This window comes from Lichenostomus cassidix, chromosome 5 (assembly GCF_008360975.1).
Source record: "Lichenostomus cassidix isolate B80296 chromosome 5, HeHo_3.0, whole genome shotgun sequence".
In the NCBI taxonomy this organism is placed as follows: domain Eukaryota; kingdom Metazoa; phylum Chordata; class Aves; order Passeriformes; family Meliphagidae; genus Lichenostomus; species Lichenostomus cassidix.
Genome location: NC_139486.1, coordinates 11,995,911 through 12,015,099, shown reverse-complemented (window position 1 = coordinate 12,015,099; position 19,189 = coordinate 11,995,911). Strand labels below are relative to the sequence as shown.

Below are 19,189 nucleotides of genomic sequence, written 5' to 3'. Positions count from 1 at the left end.
ATATGAACTGCCAGAGGAGGCTTGACACGATTTCATTGTGGAGCTTGTTTCTAACTTCAATGACTAGCCTGAACAAAATTGTGAGTACAGCGTCCCTTCGAGAGCAATCTCTTCTCTACAAACAAAACTCCTCTTTCTGAAGCAGGCACAGGGGAAAGCAGAGTTACACCTCTCCAAAACTGCCGAGCACTTCACAGCCAGCCTGCCCTGAGAGGCTGTGGAGTTAACAGGTGATGCTCTGTGGGACAGACCTGCACTTTCATCTGATGCTTCCAAAATCTCATCCCATCTTTATCAATCTTATCAAACTAGCAAACAAACAAGCCAAACATAAACCAAAATATTTAAAGGGGGAGAGAAAGAGAAGGAAGAGTAGGAACACAATCAGTGTTTATTTAACCCTGACAACTCAGGCTGTTTTTTGTCAAAAAAGAAACCCAAAACAAATAAACAAAACCAAACACCAATCCTGCAGATAAAAGAGGCTCCAATCCTCAGCCCAGGACACTGATAACACAGTCAACACACTGATAACACACACTCCGCACACAGGTGCCCCTCCCCGGCTCCCGGGGCTGCTCTGCCAAAGAGGTCACCCAGGATGGACAGGGCTGGGAATGGCCAGGAGTGCCTCACCCCACCGCCAAGGGGGACCGGACATGCCGGGGGAGGTGGCGCGGGGCCAGCGGGGCGGGGCAGGGGAGAGGGGCAGGAACTCACCATTGAGGCCATTGGGGATGCTCCGGTGGTGAAGGGGCGCCGACAGGTCATCCATAGACCTCCGCATGGCCCCGGCCTTGCTGTCGCCGGCCTTGTGGTGGTGGAGGTGGTGGTGATGGTGGTCGGGGCTGCCCGCGCTGCCCGTGCTGGAGGTGCTGCTCCCGTCCCCCACGTCCCTGGTGGCCGAGCCGCCGTTGAGGTTGGTCAGGCTGGCCTGACTGTCGATGGAGCTCCGCGAGCCGGCCCCGCTCCGCTCCTCGTCCAGCATCAGCACCATCTCCTTCAGCTCCACGTTCTCCCGCAGGAGGGTCTCCTGCCTCGCCTCCAGGTCCTTCAGCTTCTGCTGGTACATGCCCACCTCCTTCCACATCACGCTGGCCGTGTGCCTCCCGAAGCGCTGCCATTCCCTTGACAGCTTCTTGCCTTTTTGCCGGTCGTCGTCCAAGAAGCAGCAGAGCTCCCGCAGCTCCTGGTTGTCGTCCTGCAACTTCTGGTTCACCTCCTTCAGCCCGCGGATCTCGTGCAGGTGGAGCTGCAGCCGCCGGTTCACGTCTTTCATCAAGTTGCCGTGTTCCACCATTAAGTTCATCTTTTCATTCTCCACTTTCCTCAGTCTTTTCACCAGCTCTTCCTTGCTCCATCTCAGCATCTCCTCTTCCGAAATTTTGCTCAGGTCTTCTTTAGACCCTTCCAAGGAATTTTTTGCCATCATCTGCGCCTAGGTTGCGTTTGCTCTCACAGAGTAACAAATGGTTCGGGTTATTCGGATGATTTTGTTCGCCTGATTTCCTAGAACTAAAATTCACTGCAGCATCTCAGGGAAGAAATATTATAGTTCTCCGTTGAGCGTTGGACAAGGAAGAAGAGCAACGCCGGACTGGAAATTCTGCTCCCCCACAGACCCCATAATTATAATAAAAACAAACCACAAACCAAACGAGGGGGGCGGGGGGAAATTAAAAAAAAGGGGAAAAGGAGAAAAATAAAAAGGCCCCCCCTGCCCCGGGGGCTGGGGGCGACAGGGAGCCGGGAGCCAAACGTGCACTCTCCAAGCGAAGCCTCCGCAGGGATCGGCCAACTTACCCCGGGCAAAACAACTACGCGGCGGCCAACCCCCCGTTCCCGGGCGCTCCGTCCACTTGTCCTCCCGCCCGCCCGCCGCCCGCCGCTGCCCGCCGCGGGGATCGCGCACCGCGCACCCTCCGCCGCTGCCCCGCTCCGCCGCTGCTCGCCCGCAGCCCCGGGGCGACGTGGGGCCGAGCCCGGCGCGGTGGCGGCCGATGCCGGTGCGGCGCTGCCGAGGAGCGGTGGGGGAGCCGGCGCCTTCCCGGAATGGCTCAGCCCTCGGGAGGGAGGGAGCGAGCGAGCGAGGGAGGAGGGGGCGGCAGCGCCGGGCTTTGGTCCCACCTCCTGCCGGGCAGGGCGGCGCGGCCCTGCCCCAGCCGAGCCGAGCAGCGGGGAAGGAGAGCCGGCTGCTGGCGGCGGAGCGCAGGGAGCCCAGCCGAGCCGAGCCGCGCCAGGCAGCGCCGCGCCGCCCCTTGGCTGCCGGGCTGGGCGCTGGCCGGGCCCGGTGCGCCGCGCCCGCCGCCGGCTCGGGTTACGGGAGCCGCGGCCGCCGCAGCCAATGCGGGGCCGCCTGGCGCCTTCGAACGGCAGGTACAAAGGGACGGGGCCGCTCCCTCCCTCCTTCCCCCCGCCCTCCGCCCGCCCCGCCGTGCCCTGCCGTGCCCTGCCCGCCGCGGCCCTGCCGCCTCACCGCTGCCCCCCCGGGGCTTCCACCCCGCTTTTTGCCTCTTTTTTTCTTTTTCTTTCCTTTTTTTTTTTTTTTTAAATGGGTTTTCCCGTTTTTTTCTGAAGAAAAGCTACCGGAGAGAGCAACATCCCGGGAAAGGGTGGGGTTGGACAGGCAGGAAAACGCGCCTGCCGGGCGGCCCGGGGAAGCGGCGCCGAAACGGCCCCGGTCCCGCTCCGTGCAGACGCGGGGAGGAACCCGGAGCCGCCTTGGGCCGGGAGCGGAGCGGGATCTCCCGGAGCATCTCCGCTATTGCCGCCGGCTTTGTCACCGCGCCCCGGCCCCGCGCCTCTGTGTCCCGCTGCCCGCCCGGCCCCTGGGGTCGCCGCCTTTGTCCCCGGGTCCCTCCTGCCTCGGCAGGTTGAAAAACCTGGCTCTAGCATCCCTGCCACCTCTCTGCTCCTGGGAACGGTGTATTTCTTTAGACCTCAGTGGGGCAGGAGGAAACAGCCCAGAAGTCGCAGATAATGACTTATTCCTTGGTAAAATCTTCCTAGGTCCTGGTCGTCCTTACTGCCGGGAAGCTGGCATGCCAGGCTCAACTTCTGTACACCTCGGACATGACCTAGTAAAGGGTATGGAAAGTTCATAAAGTGGATTTCCTAGGCAACGTGGGCAGATTTCCTATGTCTTTGCATCACATCCCCTGAGTTTCGCTCTAATGCATTTTTCCTTGGGCTGTGGTATCTCTCTGTGGGCTGCTTTTCGGCCAGTATCACTGTAAAAATGAAAGGTACACCACGATGCAGCATGAGTATCCTTAAAAAGCCCAAGGGAATTGCCAGCTTTGTGTTCCTTAGGAACCTAAGTAAATGGTTTGACTCCAGGGTTAATCCAGTGCAACATCAGGTTTCTGACCACACTGGAAAGCTGGTCAAGACACCCTCTAGCTATAAAGAGCCATCAAATCCGATGCCAGAGCGTGGGACGCAGAGCATATGGCCTGTGCATGGAGGGAACATCAGAACAGAGAGGGATGGAGGATGGCAACTTCTGCCTTTTGATGTTATCTTTCACAGTCTCAGTTGGTAAAGCTGCAGTTTCTTCATGTTTTTCTGCACAAGTCTTTGTTCCCGAGTTTCCAAGCCCAGATATATCCTTGGCAAAGTAGGCAATTGCCTGTTCCCTACTGAAACAAAACAGCAGACCCTCCCTGCTCCTGGAGGAGTTCATCCCCTCCGTGGGCGCTGTTGTCCCTTTTCTCCTAAGGAAGCTCTTTATCCCATTATTATCAAAAGGGTAAGAGGAGCTTAGGGCAGAGCACAGACACTGGTTCACTTCATGTGTGATTTGCAGGTGAATTCTTAGTAACACACAGCACAGACATGAAGATGTGAAGAGGACAGTGCTCCCCTAGTGCAAACCCACACCAAGGTAGTTCCCTAGAGAGGGGGGAATCACATTGTACAGCCAGTGGTGAGGCCCATTTACTCCTTTCAGGGGGGATGGATCTGAGCAGGTCAAACAGGGGCCACCCAGGACCAGAGCTGTGCTTCACCTTGGAGACAGCTCTTCAGAAGGTGCAGTCCTGGCTGTGGCTGAACAGGCTTTCCTGAGTTTGCCACCTCAGTGGCTGAGCCAGCCCTTAGTACATGGAAACCAGCAGGTGTCCATGCCAAGAGGTCACTGTTCCCCAGGTCTGGCCAGCATGGCATGGCATCAGGCTGTGTCCCATCTCCTGCTTCTCACCACCCTGAGCCACAGCTCATGGCTGAATTGTGTCTAGAAGGCACCCAGCTATTTTTTGAGCCAAGCCTTTTATTTACAAGGTTTTAATCACATCCTTCCCCACAGGAACTGGAAAGTGCTTCTCCCAGACCCTCCTAAGTGCTGATGTGACTAGCAGGTCCCTGGCCAGTGGCCAGGGGAAGGAGGAGCAGAGCACAGGGATGCTGCAGTGCAATTGTTCCTCATTGACCAAAGTTGGAAAGGGAGAGAAGCCTTTGGTGGCTGTGTCACAGACACAGGTGAAGCTACACCGTGGCAGTGCCTGGTCTGGACAGTTTATTTCTGGGCCTGCCTGATGTTTGCTTCATGAATTTCCCAAGAAAAACTGTCTTTCCTGCATGAAACCTTTCAAAGTTTGAGCATTATTGATGCTTCTGCAGAAACTGAGCTCAGCAGACAGGGGGGCTCCTCAGAGGAAGTGAGGAGATTATTAATATCCACAGAGGAAGTCTCTGTGATGATTAACACTTGCTTTCAGTACTCAGTGGGTATGTCTGTGCTTTTGGAAATGTTAACACCACAGACCCACCCTGATGCCATCCACAAGGGGTTTGCTGTCAGTTCTGCCATTCAGGCGCCCAGCTGGCTTTTGGGGCATGGTGACCTGCTGTGCTTGAGCATCCAGAGGCTCAAGAGGTGGTAGTGAAGCTCCCACGTGTCCAGATGGCAACTGGTCTGAGTGAGTGTGACCTGAATCAAGTGGACACTATGCATCATCACCTGTACTGCTCCCTCATCTTCCCTTCAAGGTGGACCTTGCAGTGCAGTAGAGGAAAATCCCTTCATTTTGGAAAGGCAAGGCAGCAGTGCTAGAGCAGGGGTATCAGAAAGTGTCTGTGGCCCAGGTGATCTGTGGGCACAGTGGAACTGAGGGCAGGGTTGAGATAGGTTTTCAAGTGCTTTGACAGCTTGGAGGGAAAGGACTAGGTCAGTGCAGAGTTTTATGATCAATAACAAACCCAGTGTAGCAAAGCATATTTTTAATCAACACAAATAATATATAATGTTGGGATATTTTTGATGGGTTCATCGTTTTAGTTTTAGTAAAAAAACCCTGTTTCCTAGTGTCATTCAGAAGACATTACAGTTTCCTCATGCCAATTTAGATGAAGTGCAGAAGCAGCTGGTAAACAACACACTACAGATTCCCTCTTGTTACATCTGGCCACGGGGCCTTCTGCAAGCTGCCAGTGAAAAACACTTTTAATATGCATGTTATCTTAAGCTTTTGATGCTCATGTAAGACAGCATCAAAGCCTATCCCTTGCATTGAATCAGATGGGCATTTCCACCTTCTCCAGTCAGGGATGAAATTTTAAAGCGAATTGTAGCAAAATAAGAATTTCAGAAAAAACCCAACAAAACAACTACCAGCAACCTACTAGGTAAAAATGCTCTTGATGTTAACTCCTGAACTCAGCAGGTGATGCAAAAAATTAATTTGGTCCCTGATAGAACACAGCAATACACAGCCTCGTTGAAGTCTTACCAAAGCATTCCCTCTACAGGGATACGTCAGTATTACAGAAAACACCACCACAGCTCAGAGCCCTGCTGCCGCTTCCCTCGCTTCCCCGGAGAGGGGTAGCTCTTCCAAAGCCCACTCATAGGTGTGGGAGTGAGCAAAAGAGCAGGAGTACTCCTGGTGAGACTCTCCTGGACCTTGGTTTTCTGAGGCAGCCTAAGAAATACACACCACTGCCTGTGCATTGAGACCATGATCCCGTTTATATGCGCCGAGGACCCATCTCAAAGAACACATACTCCATGAATCATTTACATGGGATATGAATCCTCTGTGGCATTGGTGTTTTCCCATAAATCAGCACCAAGGCCTAGTCCTTGATTAATGTTTTGAAATACAGCATCCAGATTGCAACAATGGGAGCTCTCTGTTGTGAGACAAAGCTGTGTGATAACAAAAAACGTGCAATGCTCCAAACTCTGCTATCAAGATCGGCACCTCCCAGCTTGATTAAGCAGTATTTTCAGCCAGAACACTTTTCCAGGTAGCAATTACCTGAAGAACCATCTTGTGTCATCCTTCCTTGCTTTCCCAGATCAGCTGAACCATCCTGTGAAAAGCCTTCATGCCTCCATTTGCCCATCTGGCTGAGCAATGAGGAAAATGCAGTCTCTTGGAAGATTATGTAGCACTCCTTAATGCTGGCTTCTGGCAATATAACTGGGCCATCCAGTTCATTCTCTCTCCTTATGAAAATGGTATGTTTTAGTGGAGGATTTCATTTTGTGTCCACAAAACCTTTTTATTTTGTGCCCTGAAACTACTAGTAAAATTCTACAATGCACCAACTTGTTTAAAGAACTTCGGGATATTCAGAGCAGGATTGTGGTTGTGACCAGCAAACTCTTTGCCTTGCCAGAAAAACAGGTCCTCCAAAAAGCAGAAGCAGTAGCCTCTAAACATTGCTAGAAAGAGCAGCATCCAAATTGGAGACCAGCAGAGATGAAAAGCTGTTCCTTGAAGGAAGGTATGGGAGGAGTGTGTTCTCAAGATGTGCCTTAAATGCTGTTTTTCAGTCCCATTTTGAAGTGTGCAGCATTCACCCAAGAGGTGCACATTCACATGTTGGGTTCACACCTGCTCAGTGCAGGCAGCCTTGCAGGGTTGATAGAGCAATACCAAGTCAGATCTCTTGTCGTAGAGGCAGCTATAGAGGAGGCATACACAGTGTGTTGGAGCCAAAAAGAAAAAGCCCATAAAAATCCCCTCACTCACAGTGTTTATTACCACTTCATTTTCATGGAAGTTTCTAACCATTTCATGCAACTCCAGATCAGCCATGGAGGTTTTTTCTCTCATGCCTAGTCTGTATGTTGGTAAAGGACTGGAAGTTAAATCCTAAGAGGGAATGGGCAGTGCTGCTCCTACCTATGGGCTGCAGGTGATTGACATGTCCCAAACACATACATAATAACAAGAGCAAAGATTTCACTGTTAATTACTGTATAGCAGGGATCCAACTTCATTGTGCAGTCAGAACACTACATACAATATCAGAGCGATTTTTTTCAAGTATTAAGAAAAATCTCCAAACTCCACTTACAAGATTTGAATCGTCAGGATTGCCTTGTGCCTGTGAGCTGAGGCCATATGCTTGTGAGCTGCCACATCCTCCACCATCATGTGCCCAAAGAGGAGAGACATGGATATTTTGGATCCAAGTGTGTGTCAAGGAAAAATTTAACAAAATTTCCTCTGAATAGGTAAGAAATTTGTCAGTAGCAGGAATAGAGAGACAGGCAGACTGGATCAGAGTGCTGGCCCCCGTATTGTCTCTGCCAGTGGCAAATACCAGATGCTTATGAGAATACTGGGAAAAACCTGCCTATAGGGTGAGTTTCCTTCTTTCTGCCATCTGGTGCTGCTTGGCTTCTTCCCAGAAGCATTAAGGTTTACATCCCTTCCCAAAATATTTACCATCCTATCTAACACGGGAAGAAGGCCAGAGATAGCTTGATACATCGCCTTTTGTAAATACTCCTTTATAAACACAAGCAATGCAACAAATCGATGAGAGAAACGGAAGGTAAGAATTTACATCTGCCTTAGCATCACTAAACTGCAGCCCTCAGTTACCCTGACTTCAGGGTGCATCACTGAGGACAAATTGTGCCCTGAGTTACACACAGAGCTCACAGCATATGTTGGGGGCAGGACTTGGTTCCTGAAGGCTGAGGAACTTGCAGGACAAAAACACTCCCTGGTTTGTAGTTGCATCTTTCCTGAGTATGCAGCACCCACCCACTGACAAGGCACAGGAAACTCCAGGTATTTAGACCTCTGTCATTTAAGCCACTGGTGATTTAAACCCTGAATTTATTAAGAGTATATTCACATCACATGATTATTTTCCCCCTTGCCATCTCTATCCTTGTTATCTTTACAGCTCTAACAACCCCTCAGTTTTGGGGAGACAGAGTGAGTGCTTTTCCATGCTTGACAATGAATTTATAACAGTTTCAACTGAGTTATCTTTGACATCATTGGTTTAAAAACAGGAGAAAAATCAACACAAGGATAGAAAAATTATCAGCACTGTGCCCAGGGACTGTTCAGTTTCATGGCAAGTGGTTGTAGCCCAGTCTGTAGTCCAATCTCTGAGCTTGACAGGCTGCCCCTGAGCAGTCTGTGTCCTGCAGGATGCAGCAGCCCCTGGGCTATTCTGATCTCCTCCACTCCACATACATCCTCCTTTCCCCTGGCACGGCTCTGTGCTCAGGCTCAGCACTGCTGGCTACAGCACAGACACCTCGCTATTCAAGCAGATGAGCCCATTGGTATTAGCAGCATGAGGTTGATGCAACCTGAGTAATTCTGCAATAGAGAAAATGGGAAATGTTACACTATCCCCCATCTTCATTACACCCTGATTTCTCATTCCCAAATGAATAAATGACCTTTTAGATGTGTTGATGCACCAGGGACTTACAAATATCATGTTTTATAGTATAAGCTAGGCCTGTTGGTACCCTTCACTCAGTGGTAAAGAATATTTTCTGCTTGCAAGACAACAATGCTGCTGAGGACCTAATTTTGCCTTTTATAGCTCAGTGAAGCCACTGGGATTTTACAGCAGATAAGAGAGGAGAGCCATGCCCTAAAATGCTGACACCACTTCTATATATCATAGAGATATCTGAATAATTCATAGTGTCAAGCAGTGCAAGTTAAAGGAACAGTGGCAGAAGTGACAACATCCAGTTTTAGTACATTCTGCACAACAATTAATATTCCACAAATCTTTTTCTTACGCAAAATCCATCATCAGTCTTTCCAAGGAAGAACTGCAGCAGTGTTACAAGAAGTGGGGTGATACATGAAACACGGGGATTTCCTTGAGATCAGACACATTACCCCTTACCTTTGCCTTGAGTGGTGTTTGAAAGGGAATGAAATTAAATTAGGCCCAGATTGGAAAAAGGGACAACAAAAAGTGCCTTTCCCCTTGGGCTCATTCTAGTGCAGAGGTGTTGCAGAACCCCAAGCTGCTGTCACAGGTCTCCAGGCTATGGATCACTTTCTGTTCCTGATAGTGACTGCCTTTCAAAACAATTAAGTCAAAAGCAGAGGCTGGAGATCAGGTGTTTATGCTGCTCATTCATCAGGGATCTGGGAACTCTCAGAAAGTCTTGGATTGAAGCCAGACTCATGTTTTTCCAAAGGGCTCTTACCGTCACACTGAACGGAGTAAGGGGAAAGCCCTCCAGGAAATCACACTTGCACTTCTGACATAAAAGTAGCACTTCCAGCTTGTGTCTTCTTGCATGTGTGAAAGTAAAAAATCCTCTGGAGCTTGCAGATCTGTTTTCTACTCTATTTCTCTCAGCCCTTAGTTTGGACCAGTGACCCTTGCTGGGTCTGATATTTCAGGCTGGGTGATGGGCAGGGGATACCTTCAAAACACTTACACCTGGCCAGCTCCGTGGTGAGGGGCTGGGGACCACATGATGTGCTCTGCAAATGTGAACCAAGCAGGAAGGTCATTTTAGACCTCCCAACAGGTGATCTCAATCAACACACCCACTGGCATGGCTGAAATCCTCTCCCTGGCCTGGCTGACTGCAGCAGGTCTTGGTGGCAGGTGATTGTGTTGCCTCTCTGCATTCTGCCCACATCTGCCACCACTGTCAGACAGGGTCACCATCACCAGCAGGGATGCCATCTGAAGAGAGAGAGGAGGCAGGACACCACTCCCTACCCACGGGAGCCCAGGGCAAGGCCAGGTGGGGTGTGGTGATCTCATTGCCAAGGTGAGGTGAGGAGGGACCTATCCCAGCATGGCGCTGGCTGTTATTCTGTTCTCTGCACCCCATCACCAGCGTGATGAAGCCTTTCCCACGGCTCAGTGGGTCACAGCAGCGCTGGCCTGGCTTGGGCTTTTCCCTCCAGCAAGCAGGTTGCCGTGCCTTTGTATTCAGCGCTCATTATCTGCCGGCGGTTGTTTACCTCCGCTCCCAACCCGCCCCTCTCGGCGGCCCACGTTATTGTCCATGGCGATCGTTGTTGCCGCAGAAGTAAAACTCTGAAAGTGAGGAATTAATTGCCTCAGGGCTCTGATCATTTTTAGTGGCGCGGAGATAATCTGTCAGACACAGGAGCCATTCTAGCGCCGAGCAGCCAGAGCAGCAAAGATCCCCATATTTATAATCTTATTTTTAGTCTCTTCATTTCCAGAGCAGATGAACATAAGGTTTTACATTTTGGGTACAGCTCGAGATTTGCTTTGGAGATACTGTTTTTCAGCCATGATGCACATTGATTTTGATAGCATGCAGGATGTACCAGGCTTAATTGATCAGTTCTGCTTGCACATTTGAGCTTATTTGTTTTACTCCCTGCTTTGCCTTCATTAGAAGTGAATGTAACGCTCAGGAAAGTTTCCAGAATTGACAACTCCGGAAACCTAAGTTCCAGCTGAATAGAGCGAATCAAAGCAAATTTGTTATGCCCGTGTGCTCCCTGCAGCTTAACCCCTGTCCTTTGGGTCAGCCTTATTGCTGGGATCACCAACAGCATCACCCGTGAGGACCAGTCCTATTGATGAGGATACTCTGGTCTGGTTGCCTGCCTGTCAAAATGTGCGGTGGACTGAAAAACCCTCCCAGTGCTCCCAGCTAGGCCCTGTAGGCTGGCTCTCTGCTCCTGGGCTGGCCCTCAGCTGGAGGCTCAGGAGTAGAAAATATGGCAGGGTGGTGGCAAGTGGTGTAGTGGGACAAGGGAGCAGCAGGCATTGCCACCAGCAGAAGGTTGGGTCCAGTCTGCCCATAAAGCTCCCAAAGGTTTACCTTAACTGTGCTTATTTCAATAAGTCTATCTCTGGACTAGAAATAGTCCCAAGGAGTGAATTTCTCTGTGCCCAGAAAAAGAGTAGTTACTATATACATGCTGTACATGGTACTTGTCTTTTGCTCGCAGCTGAGGCACCTGCAGAGAATAGTGAAGGAGAAAGGATGCTTTCATGCAACCTGAACTGGGAGGCATATTTCCATGCAAACCTTTTGCAAGTAATGAAAAGAGAGAGAGAGCTGGGGAGGGATTAAAAGAAAAAAAAAAAAGAGGTGGAAGTTTCTTTGGCGGGCAATTCAGGACATGTGTCTTGGTTAGACCTAACTCCTCAGGGAGCAATAAAAATATTCCCCAGGAGCCATTACAGTACCTGGGGAACAGGGAACAGAGATGAGAGCCTCACCTGATCCTTCTGCACATGGGACAGCCCCTTTGGCCACCTGGTATTTGCTCAACCCCTCAAGTCTGTCGTCATCACTGCTCCCAGAACCACATCTGTGTGAGATCTGTGATGGCAAAAGAGCTGCATCTCCCTTTCCTACCCCCTTGATCACTGAGCACATCATCATCTTGCACAGTTTACTGTACAGAGGGATTGCTGCTTTTGCAGATTATCCAGAGCAGATAGTTCCTGGATTCAAGTCTGGTGTCCTTGAGAGATTTGCTGATCGGAGAGGAAGCCCTTCTGCAGTCAATGCCATTACCCTGCATGGGTTGAAGTCTGCAACTGGGGACCACAGAAGTGACTGTCATACAAACGTAGTAGTAGTAGTAGTAATAACAATAATAATAATAATAATAATAATAGTATGCAGAGGATTTTAGAGACACGACAACTCTCTTCTTACTTACACCTCACCACCAACATCAGTGGCACTCCCCATGCTTTAACCCTTGAGCAAAGGTCTCTCCTCACTGCTGGGGGCTGGGGCAGAGGCAAGGCGGGCTGTAGGAGCCACAGGTCACTGCTGCCATCCCTTCCCCTTCCTGCACACAGCCACGCTTTTGTTCTTCACTTCACTTAACTGACCTGACAGACTGGAAAAGCCACTGTGGGGCTTGGGAGGGGACCCTGCCCTCTATCGAGCACCAGCCCTGCTAGAAGCAGCATCCCTACCAGAGCAGGAGCTGTTCATTTCCATAGGCAGAGCTCAGCATTGCCGGGTTGAAAGCAGGGGGAAGGGAAAGAGGAAGATGCAAGAGCTATTTTTGCATGTAGTGTCTTCAGGTAACATTTTATTGCCATTTCCATCCCAGAAGCATGCTGTTTTGGGGCTTGTAAATACAGCTTGGCTAGTGCTCACTACTGAATACTATCTGGATCAGACTCCTGATAAATTGAAGCCAAAACATGTTTGGCTGCTGATATTTTCATGTGTGTCCTTAGAGGAAGATTATTTTGCAGCCCTTATACTTATCAGGTATGACAGACAGGTAAGCCTACTCATTTTAGCTTCACTGGGTGAGCTGAATCCTCTCTTAGGGTAAGTGGGAGCAGCTCAGATAACTTGAATGGATTTTACATATGTCTATAATTTGATGCCCCTTCCTTTGTCCCCTAGCTATTTCAAAAGGCCACATGTAGTGATCTCAATAACAATATAATGAAGACTTTTAGTTTGGAAGTACCCTGGGCACTGGGAGGCAAAGGGATGTGGGAGCATAGGAGCCCACAAAGGGAACAGATCCTGCAGTAGATCCCTGTCAGCTGGCAGCCTGAGACAGAACTTTCTGGGTGCAGGAGGGTGCTTTTAGGTGCTGGACAGATGTACCTTTGCAAACTTCTTCCTTTAAATACACGATTTTGACACCAATGCAACAGACATCTGCTGCGAGAGAGTGGAGTGGCTCAAGGGAGTGGCAGTAATGAGATCCGAGCCCTTTGTCTCTGGGTTACTGGTTCAAACCCAGTGACTGGGAGTCATTACTGCCTGACAGCTGCTAAATAGTTGGTGTCAGTTGGGCTGGTGTCCTTGGTCAACTTTCTCATTAACAGGTGTCCTCATCTCAGCACCTCAAACAGAAACCAATTATCAGCCTCATCCCTGACAGAGCCTCATCCCTCCCTAGACACGGAGACACGAATTATTGAGTCACCAGTATGAGCTTGGAAATATGGTCCCAACCAGCAGTGGGGAGTGCTGATGGAGCACTATGTAACACTAGGAGTTTAAAGGTCTCAGAACTGCAACTTTTATATGTCTGCCTTTCACAACTGAAGTGCAAAAGGCTTGGAAGAGTAAGAAATGTAACTATGGCTTTAGCACACTGCAAATACTGCTTTGGCTAAGTAAAAATAGGACTTGCTTTCACTTACAGCATCATCAGTCTTACATGAATCTTAAATTCATAGGACAGAAAAAGTGAAATTAGTTTGCAGTTGATAAATGAGATCGGACTTTTTTAAAATAAAAATCATTATGTTAACTAACTATATCATTATTTAATACTAAACTTGTGATGAGAGGGGAATCTGGTGCCTGAGAGAGCTTAATATTTCTTTTTCTCAGACTCTGTCCTACAATCCTGCATAACTCTGGCTATGAACCTAACACACAGCAGGAAAAAAAATGGACAGCTAATGAAAGCTGTTGCCTGTCCACATGCAACTTCATTAGCAGAATCACCAAATGGCATCCAGGCCTCAGATCAATCATTGTCTTTCGCCTATTACAAACCAGAGGTCAAACCTGGCTGAAGAATCACAGGAAAATGTCTCCCCGGCAGCAGGCAGAGCTGACGGGTGAGATTTGAAAGTCTGCTGCCCCTGAGCTGAGCAAAAGCAGTCTATCATATAGAAGCAGCCTAGGTGGGCTAAGTGGTCATTGTGGGTCACTTCAAACTGAATATTCTATTCTATCACATTTTGCACACACCTGTAACAGTGGTAACTCATGTCCAAAGCAGGAATAATGTTGAACAGCTCAAAAGCATGTTTAAAATAAATAGGGGAGACAACTTATTTCTACTACAGAAAAATCAAAGAGGACTGAAAAGAGGCATTTATACAGCCTTTTCTTTTCTCTTTCCCTTTCCTTTCCTTTTTAATTCTTAGTGAAAATTAAATGCAGGACTCTTATTCTCTTGTTTTTTAAGTTACTGACTCTGCTTAATCACCACTAAGAAGGGTGGTTTCCCTGTAACTGGGACAGCCAAAAGAAAGCTGAAGTCTCTGTGAAAATGAGGGGGGAAAGGCAAATAGAGCAGGCTGAGAACAGAGCGTCTGTGTTACCTGAGGCATCAGGGGGAGAGTCACACTGAGTCTTCCTCTGCAAAACAGGTTCTGAAAAAGAAATCTTAAAGGACAGACCAGCCTGAGGTGCTGGCAGCAGCAGATCCCATTCCCTCATCCTCACTTCTCGGGCTGTGTCTGCAGCCAGACTTGGGGAAAAAAGACCCTCACCTGCAACTGGGGACTAATGGGAAGGCTTCCAATTTGGGTTTCTTTCTTTTACACTACTTCTGAAGGTATTACTTTCAGGCAGGTTTTCATTTTCCTGCAGCCTTGGCAACGCAGTAGTTAGGGTGATCATAATACAATTATTACTGTATGGGAATATGAAATCAGCCATGAATATGATGAGGTTGTTATCAGTGTCCAAGCTGATTGCTATAACAATGGCACAGATAGGGTAAAACTTACTTGGCTTTTTTCAAAGTGATTTGGTATAAACTGTCCTTTTTTTTGTAGCCTTAAAAGAGAGATGCAATTTTTTATAGATACAATTTTGTGTGTGTGTGTTCAGAAGTGCACAAAATAATCCCTAATACATTTCTCATTCTTTACAAAACTCCCATACTGCTAATTGGGTGATCAGATAAAATTCTTACTCACACTGAAACAATTATACAAACAATTTATTTACAATTTCAATGGTACTGAAATTAAGCTCAAGTGTGAGAGCTTCTTCTTGCTGAAGGTCTCTGAATGTCCTTCGAGTTTATAATAAGTTCTCATGGGACACATGAATTCATGCCCTTAATCCATTCTGACTTTAAAAGTCCAGCTTCTTTTATGGAATGTCTCATTATACAAGCTCTTGCTTCAGCAAATGCACTTCCATCACTTTTCTCTGAAGTCTGTTTAATATAACGTCTTCTGAATTATTTAATGGGCAAATATATGGATTAAATAAAGCAAACACATCTACCAGAGCTTCTGTATGCCTGACAAACTTTTGACCAAAACTTGCAGAGTTTCTACAACTGTCATAAAATCTCTAAGCCTCAGACCTGGTCAGCATTATGGTCTCTTTGCCACAGCACAGCCATACCTAAAGCTGTGGCAACAGGTCCTAAAGGATCTCTTCCCACTCTGAGAGTGACAAATCCCAGAAAAGTCTCGAGGCAGGGATCAGACCACAGAAAACCATCTTGAGGCTAACAGTAGCATCAATCAGAGCAGCTTTCCCCCTGCCCCAATGTGTGACACGGACTGGCCAGGTAGGCTCAGGGCTCATGTCCACCCATTTCCCTCCTCCTTTGTTCCCCAGTCTCTGCTGTGTGATTTTCACCTTCAGCCACAGCCTTTTTCCTATGGCTTATGTTTCATTCAATGCTCTAAAATTCAATTCTGGATTATATTTCCATGTTTTGGAGTGAAATATAGTTAATGGTGAATGTTTACCCATGTATGTGTAAGCCAATCTGGAGTCTGCCTCTGATTAATTTGAATTTAAATCTGCATTTCATTTCTCCTGACCTTTGAAATCTCCCTCATGGCTATTCATCAGCAAACCTTGATATGATAAATTAGAAATTCTTTTAGATCTTGGATCAGACAGGAATAATAATCACATCACTTCCCAAATACTCATTTCAGGATTTGTTAGTCTGTTTCCAGAAACTGTGGATAGTTAAAGGCTGCCCAAAAGAGTTGCAGAAATTAAACTGGAAATATTTCTACATATGAATTTAAAAGCAGGAAAAAAAGTAGCCTACTTCTCTCATGACTCTTTCAGACTTTAAAATCCAGACATTCTGACCACAGTTTTAGATTATTAGTGACCCTTTTCTGAACAGTTCTGACCCCATGGTTTCTTCACATGCCTTGATTAAGTTTTATTCATAGCTGAAACTGTGAAACAAACTCAGAAGTCAGATGCTTCTGTTGAAATTGAGAAATTGAACTGCTGTTTTATTATTTGTAGCAATTTAGGTGCAAATAAAACCAGGCTCTGGACAGAAGGTGTGGAAGTGTGAAAAAGCTGGGCACAGAGCAGCCAGGAGGTTTGGGACCTTGTGGCAGCAGAACACTTAATACTGAGGGGAATGGACAGGCAGCAGGAGGCACACGGGTGGCACATGCCTCTTAAATTATCTCTTTTCCTTAACAAAGGGATTCACTGCTTAAGAAGAAGTCTTAGAGCCTGTAGCTGATAACCACTAGCCATAATGCTAAGTTGCTAAATGGGCAGATATAGTGGGGAAAAAAGCTTCCAAGTTTAATGTCTCACTAATTCCATTCACTGGAATAATTAGTATTCCCACCTATAAGTAGTCCATCAATGAAAGAAGCATCTCAGTGCCCCAAAAAAGGAAGCCAAAAAGTTGCTTTCAGTCCCAAGGAGCTCACAGCCCAAACAACTGTGCTGTGCTTTGGAGCTCTGGCTCATGAGTTCTCTGTAAACTGCAATTGAGTGATGCACCCTGGCTGCATTATCCATGATCTTTTCCCTTTTTTAGTGGATTATTTTAAAACTCTTCACACGCAAGCTTGGATGACAAAGCATCCTGGCTAAAATCCTGGCCCAAATGGAGTCAGGGGCTGTGCTGCCATTGACTTACACAGCTGAAGATTTTGCCTCCGTGATCTGCAGAAAACAGATCTGATTTCACACAGCTGTATTTATTTTGGGATTTTGTTTCTTGTTTGGTGTCAAAATAATGGAATTATATCTGTGTTAAACAAGATGTTGGCAGTCCTTCAAGTGGGTATACAGGAGACAGAAAATAATTTTCCATCTAAATGCCAGGAAACAAATTTTCATAAACATACTTCACAAAGGCACTCAGTTTAGTTTCAGCAAGAGTTCATGGACCTCTTCCTTAATGAACCATATGACATAATTAAATCTTATAACATAACAGATGAGGTCAGTTCCAAAATTTAACTTGATAATACTAAGTACACCCAATGAGCTTCTTAGAAATTCAGCATTCTAGGTCTGATTTGCCAGACCAAGAATGCTGACCAATTGCATCTTTACAAAGATATCTTGATTCCAACATCCTAGAATAATGCAAATAATAAGAATGGCTTAATTTGGGAGCTACTAGAAAAGTAACTTCAATTGATAGTCATCTGGGTTTGCAGTGATTTTCCACTGTTTTTGCAGAATGTTGCTCCTTCTGACGCTTAATGTAATATTTTACTTTAAAGTTTTAACAGTCAATTATTTGGCCTGGGCAATTCCAGTCCCACCAAATACAGTCAAAAGAAGGCTTGAAAGCCAGGTTTGCATCTTAGAGCTCAGTAGGAGTTTTGGGATAAATGTCATGGGTTGGCAATGTTCCTTTAAGTTGGCACTCAAAGGAAACACAAAGTGAGAATATACTGTGTTTACACTGCAAAAGTAGCCAGATATAAAAACCATAATTTCAAGAATTTTTATGCCTTTTTAATCCATTCTAGTCTATTTATATTTTATTTCTATTTCTATTCAAATCTATTTAATTTAAACTCTATTTCTATTCTAATTTATCTAATTTTAATTCTATTCTATTCTATTCCATTTCATTCTAAGATTTTCTAATATTTTCAGTGATGTACTGGATTCCTGTACCTTGCTGATGTCCAGGACACAACAGATTTGTGACAAGATGGCGCTAGATTGGGAGCCTGACTTGCATTTTATGCCAAAGTCCCAGTCCTGGAGATTTCTGTTCAGCAATTACAAATGTCATAGAAATATCACAGAACTGCTGAGTGCATCAAAATTGTATCTGTCGCATGGTTTAAATTCAATCCATGGGGCTATGAAGTCTTTGAAATGGCCCCAGGTGATGTGAAAGCTTAACTCTGACGAGGTGACAGAGCTGGTGTGACCCAGTTTCAAAGGCTTGGTGCTGCAACAGGGAGGGAGGAGACTGGCAGACCCTCCTTTTGCCCAAGCCCAGAAGAATTCCCTTTGCATGGGAGGAGTTTCTCGCATATAAAGAACAGCTCAGATGTATAATCCAGAAGGATGTGAGATTAATAGGGGGAAATAGGATGTCGGGGATGGCGCATGTGTTCCTGGGAGTGTGTGCTCACGCGCAGGAGGGAGCGCCTGGCTCCTTCTGCAATTTTGAATCATTTCTCTAATAGCAACAGACAAATAGCCCAAGCATACATTACTGCTCCTCTGCTTTGTTGCTCATTGCCCAGACAATGTGGTGATAAGCATGGAAAAATGCCCAGGGAGAGAAATGCAGCAAAAAACTCAGTGTCCTTTCCTGCGTTCGCATCTCTTCTGCAATATTAGCCAAAGCAGACAGATGCCCAAACATCATCCTGCATCAGCCCACCCACTGATGTCAAAGCAATGCTAACAACATAGGAGTAATTGTAAGGCACGAGGATGTTTTGTTTTGCATGGAGCGTATCTCCATTTGGTAGTAACCATTTTAAGGTCTGGAAGAATTTTGCACTCACTAAGCTGATTTTACAAGCAAAGAGAAGTGCTTGTCAGCAAAGGTTAATGTAGCTGTCACTGCAGGAGAGCCCTGTGGGTAGAAAGAGTCTCATCTGGCTGTTTTTTAAAGGGCAAGAGTCATCACTCTGAAGGAGGAATTTTTCCATTTCTAGGAACCTTTCACATCATTGTAGTGAACTGCTGCATAAGTTACCACTTCTCTATAGTTTCTGTATTTTTATGATTATCAATATTTGTTTCTATTATTTGTGTTTTAAAGTCTTATAAGATGTTCTTGTCTGAAATGAATAAAATCTTTATTTGAGAAGATGAAAATAAAAGAGAATTTCTGTGTGTTTTTATGGCTTCCATGGGTACAATATTATAGTACTGTGGAGTAGAAAAGAACTGTCTCCTCCTTTTATTGGTAGAAACAGGGGCAAGAAGAGACTAAGCATGGAAATCAGACTATGCACTCTAACCTCCTGCTTTGCATGTCATAAACACCTTTAATTTATGGTG

The 19,189-nt window shown here is 46.8% G+C and overlaps 2 protein-coding genes across 2 annotated transcripts in view; one reads left to right on the top strand and one right to left on the bottom strand.

The window, feature by feature from the left end:
* Positions 1–2,178, bottom strand: part of CCDC85C (coiled-coil domain containing 85C) — a 110,875-nt gene extending 108,697 nt beyond the window's left edge. The window contains exon 1 of the mRNA XM_085061413.1: positions 721–2,178. Coding sequence (XP_084917539.1) covers positions 721–1,432 — 712 coding nt within the window. The 5' untranslated portion in view covers positions 1,433–2,178. The remainder of the gene's footprint in view (positions 1–720) is intronic.
* On the top strand, positions 2,001–18,910 carry LOC146435966 (uncharacterized). The gene is made up of 3 exons (XM_085063787.1): positions 2,001–2,376; positions 3,010–3,087; positions 6,301–18,910. The coding sequence occupies exons 1-3, from the start codon at positions 2,001–2,003 to the stop codon at positions 6,354–6,356; spliced, it is 510 nt and encodes a 169-aa protein (XP_084919913.1). The 3' UTR covers positions 6,357–18,910.
* Positions 18,911–19,189: the final 279 nt, after the last annotated feature.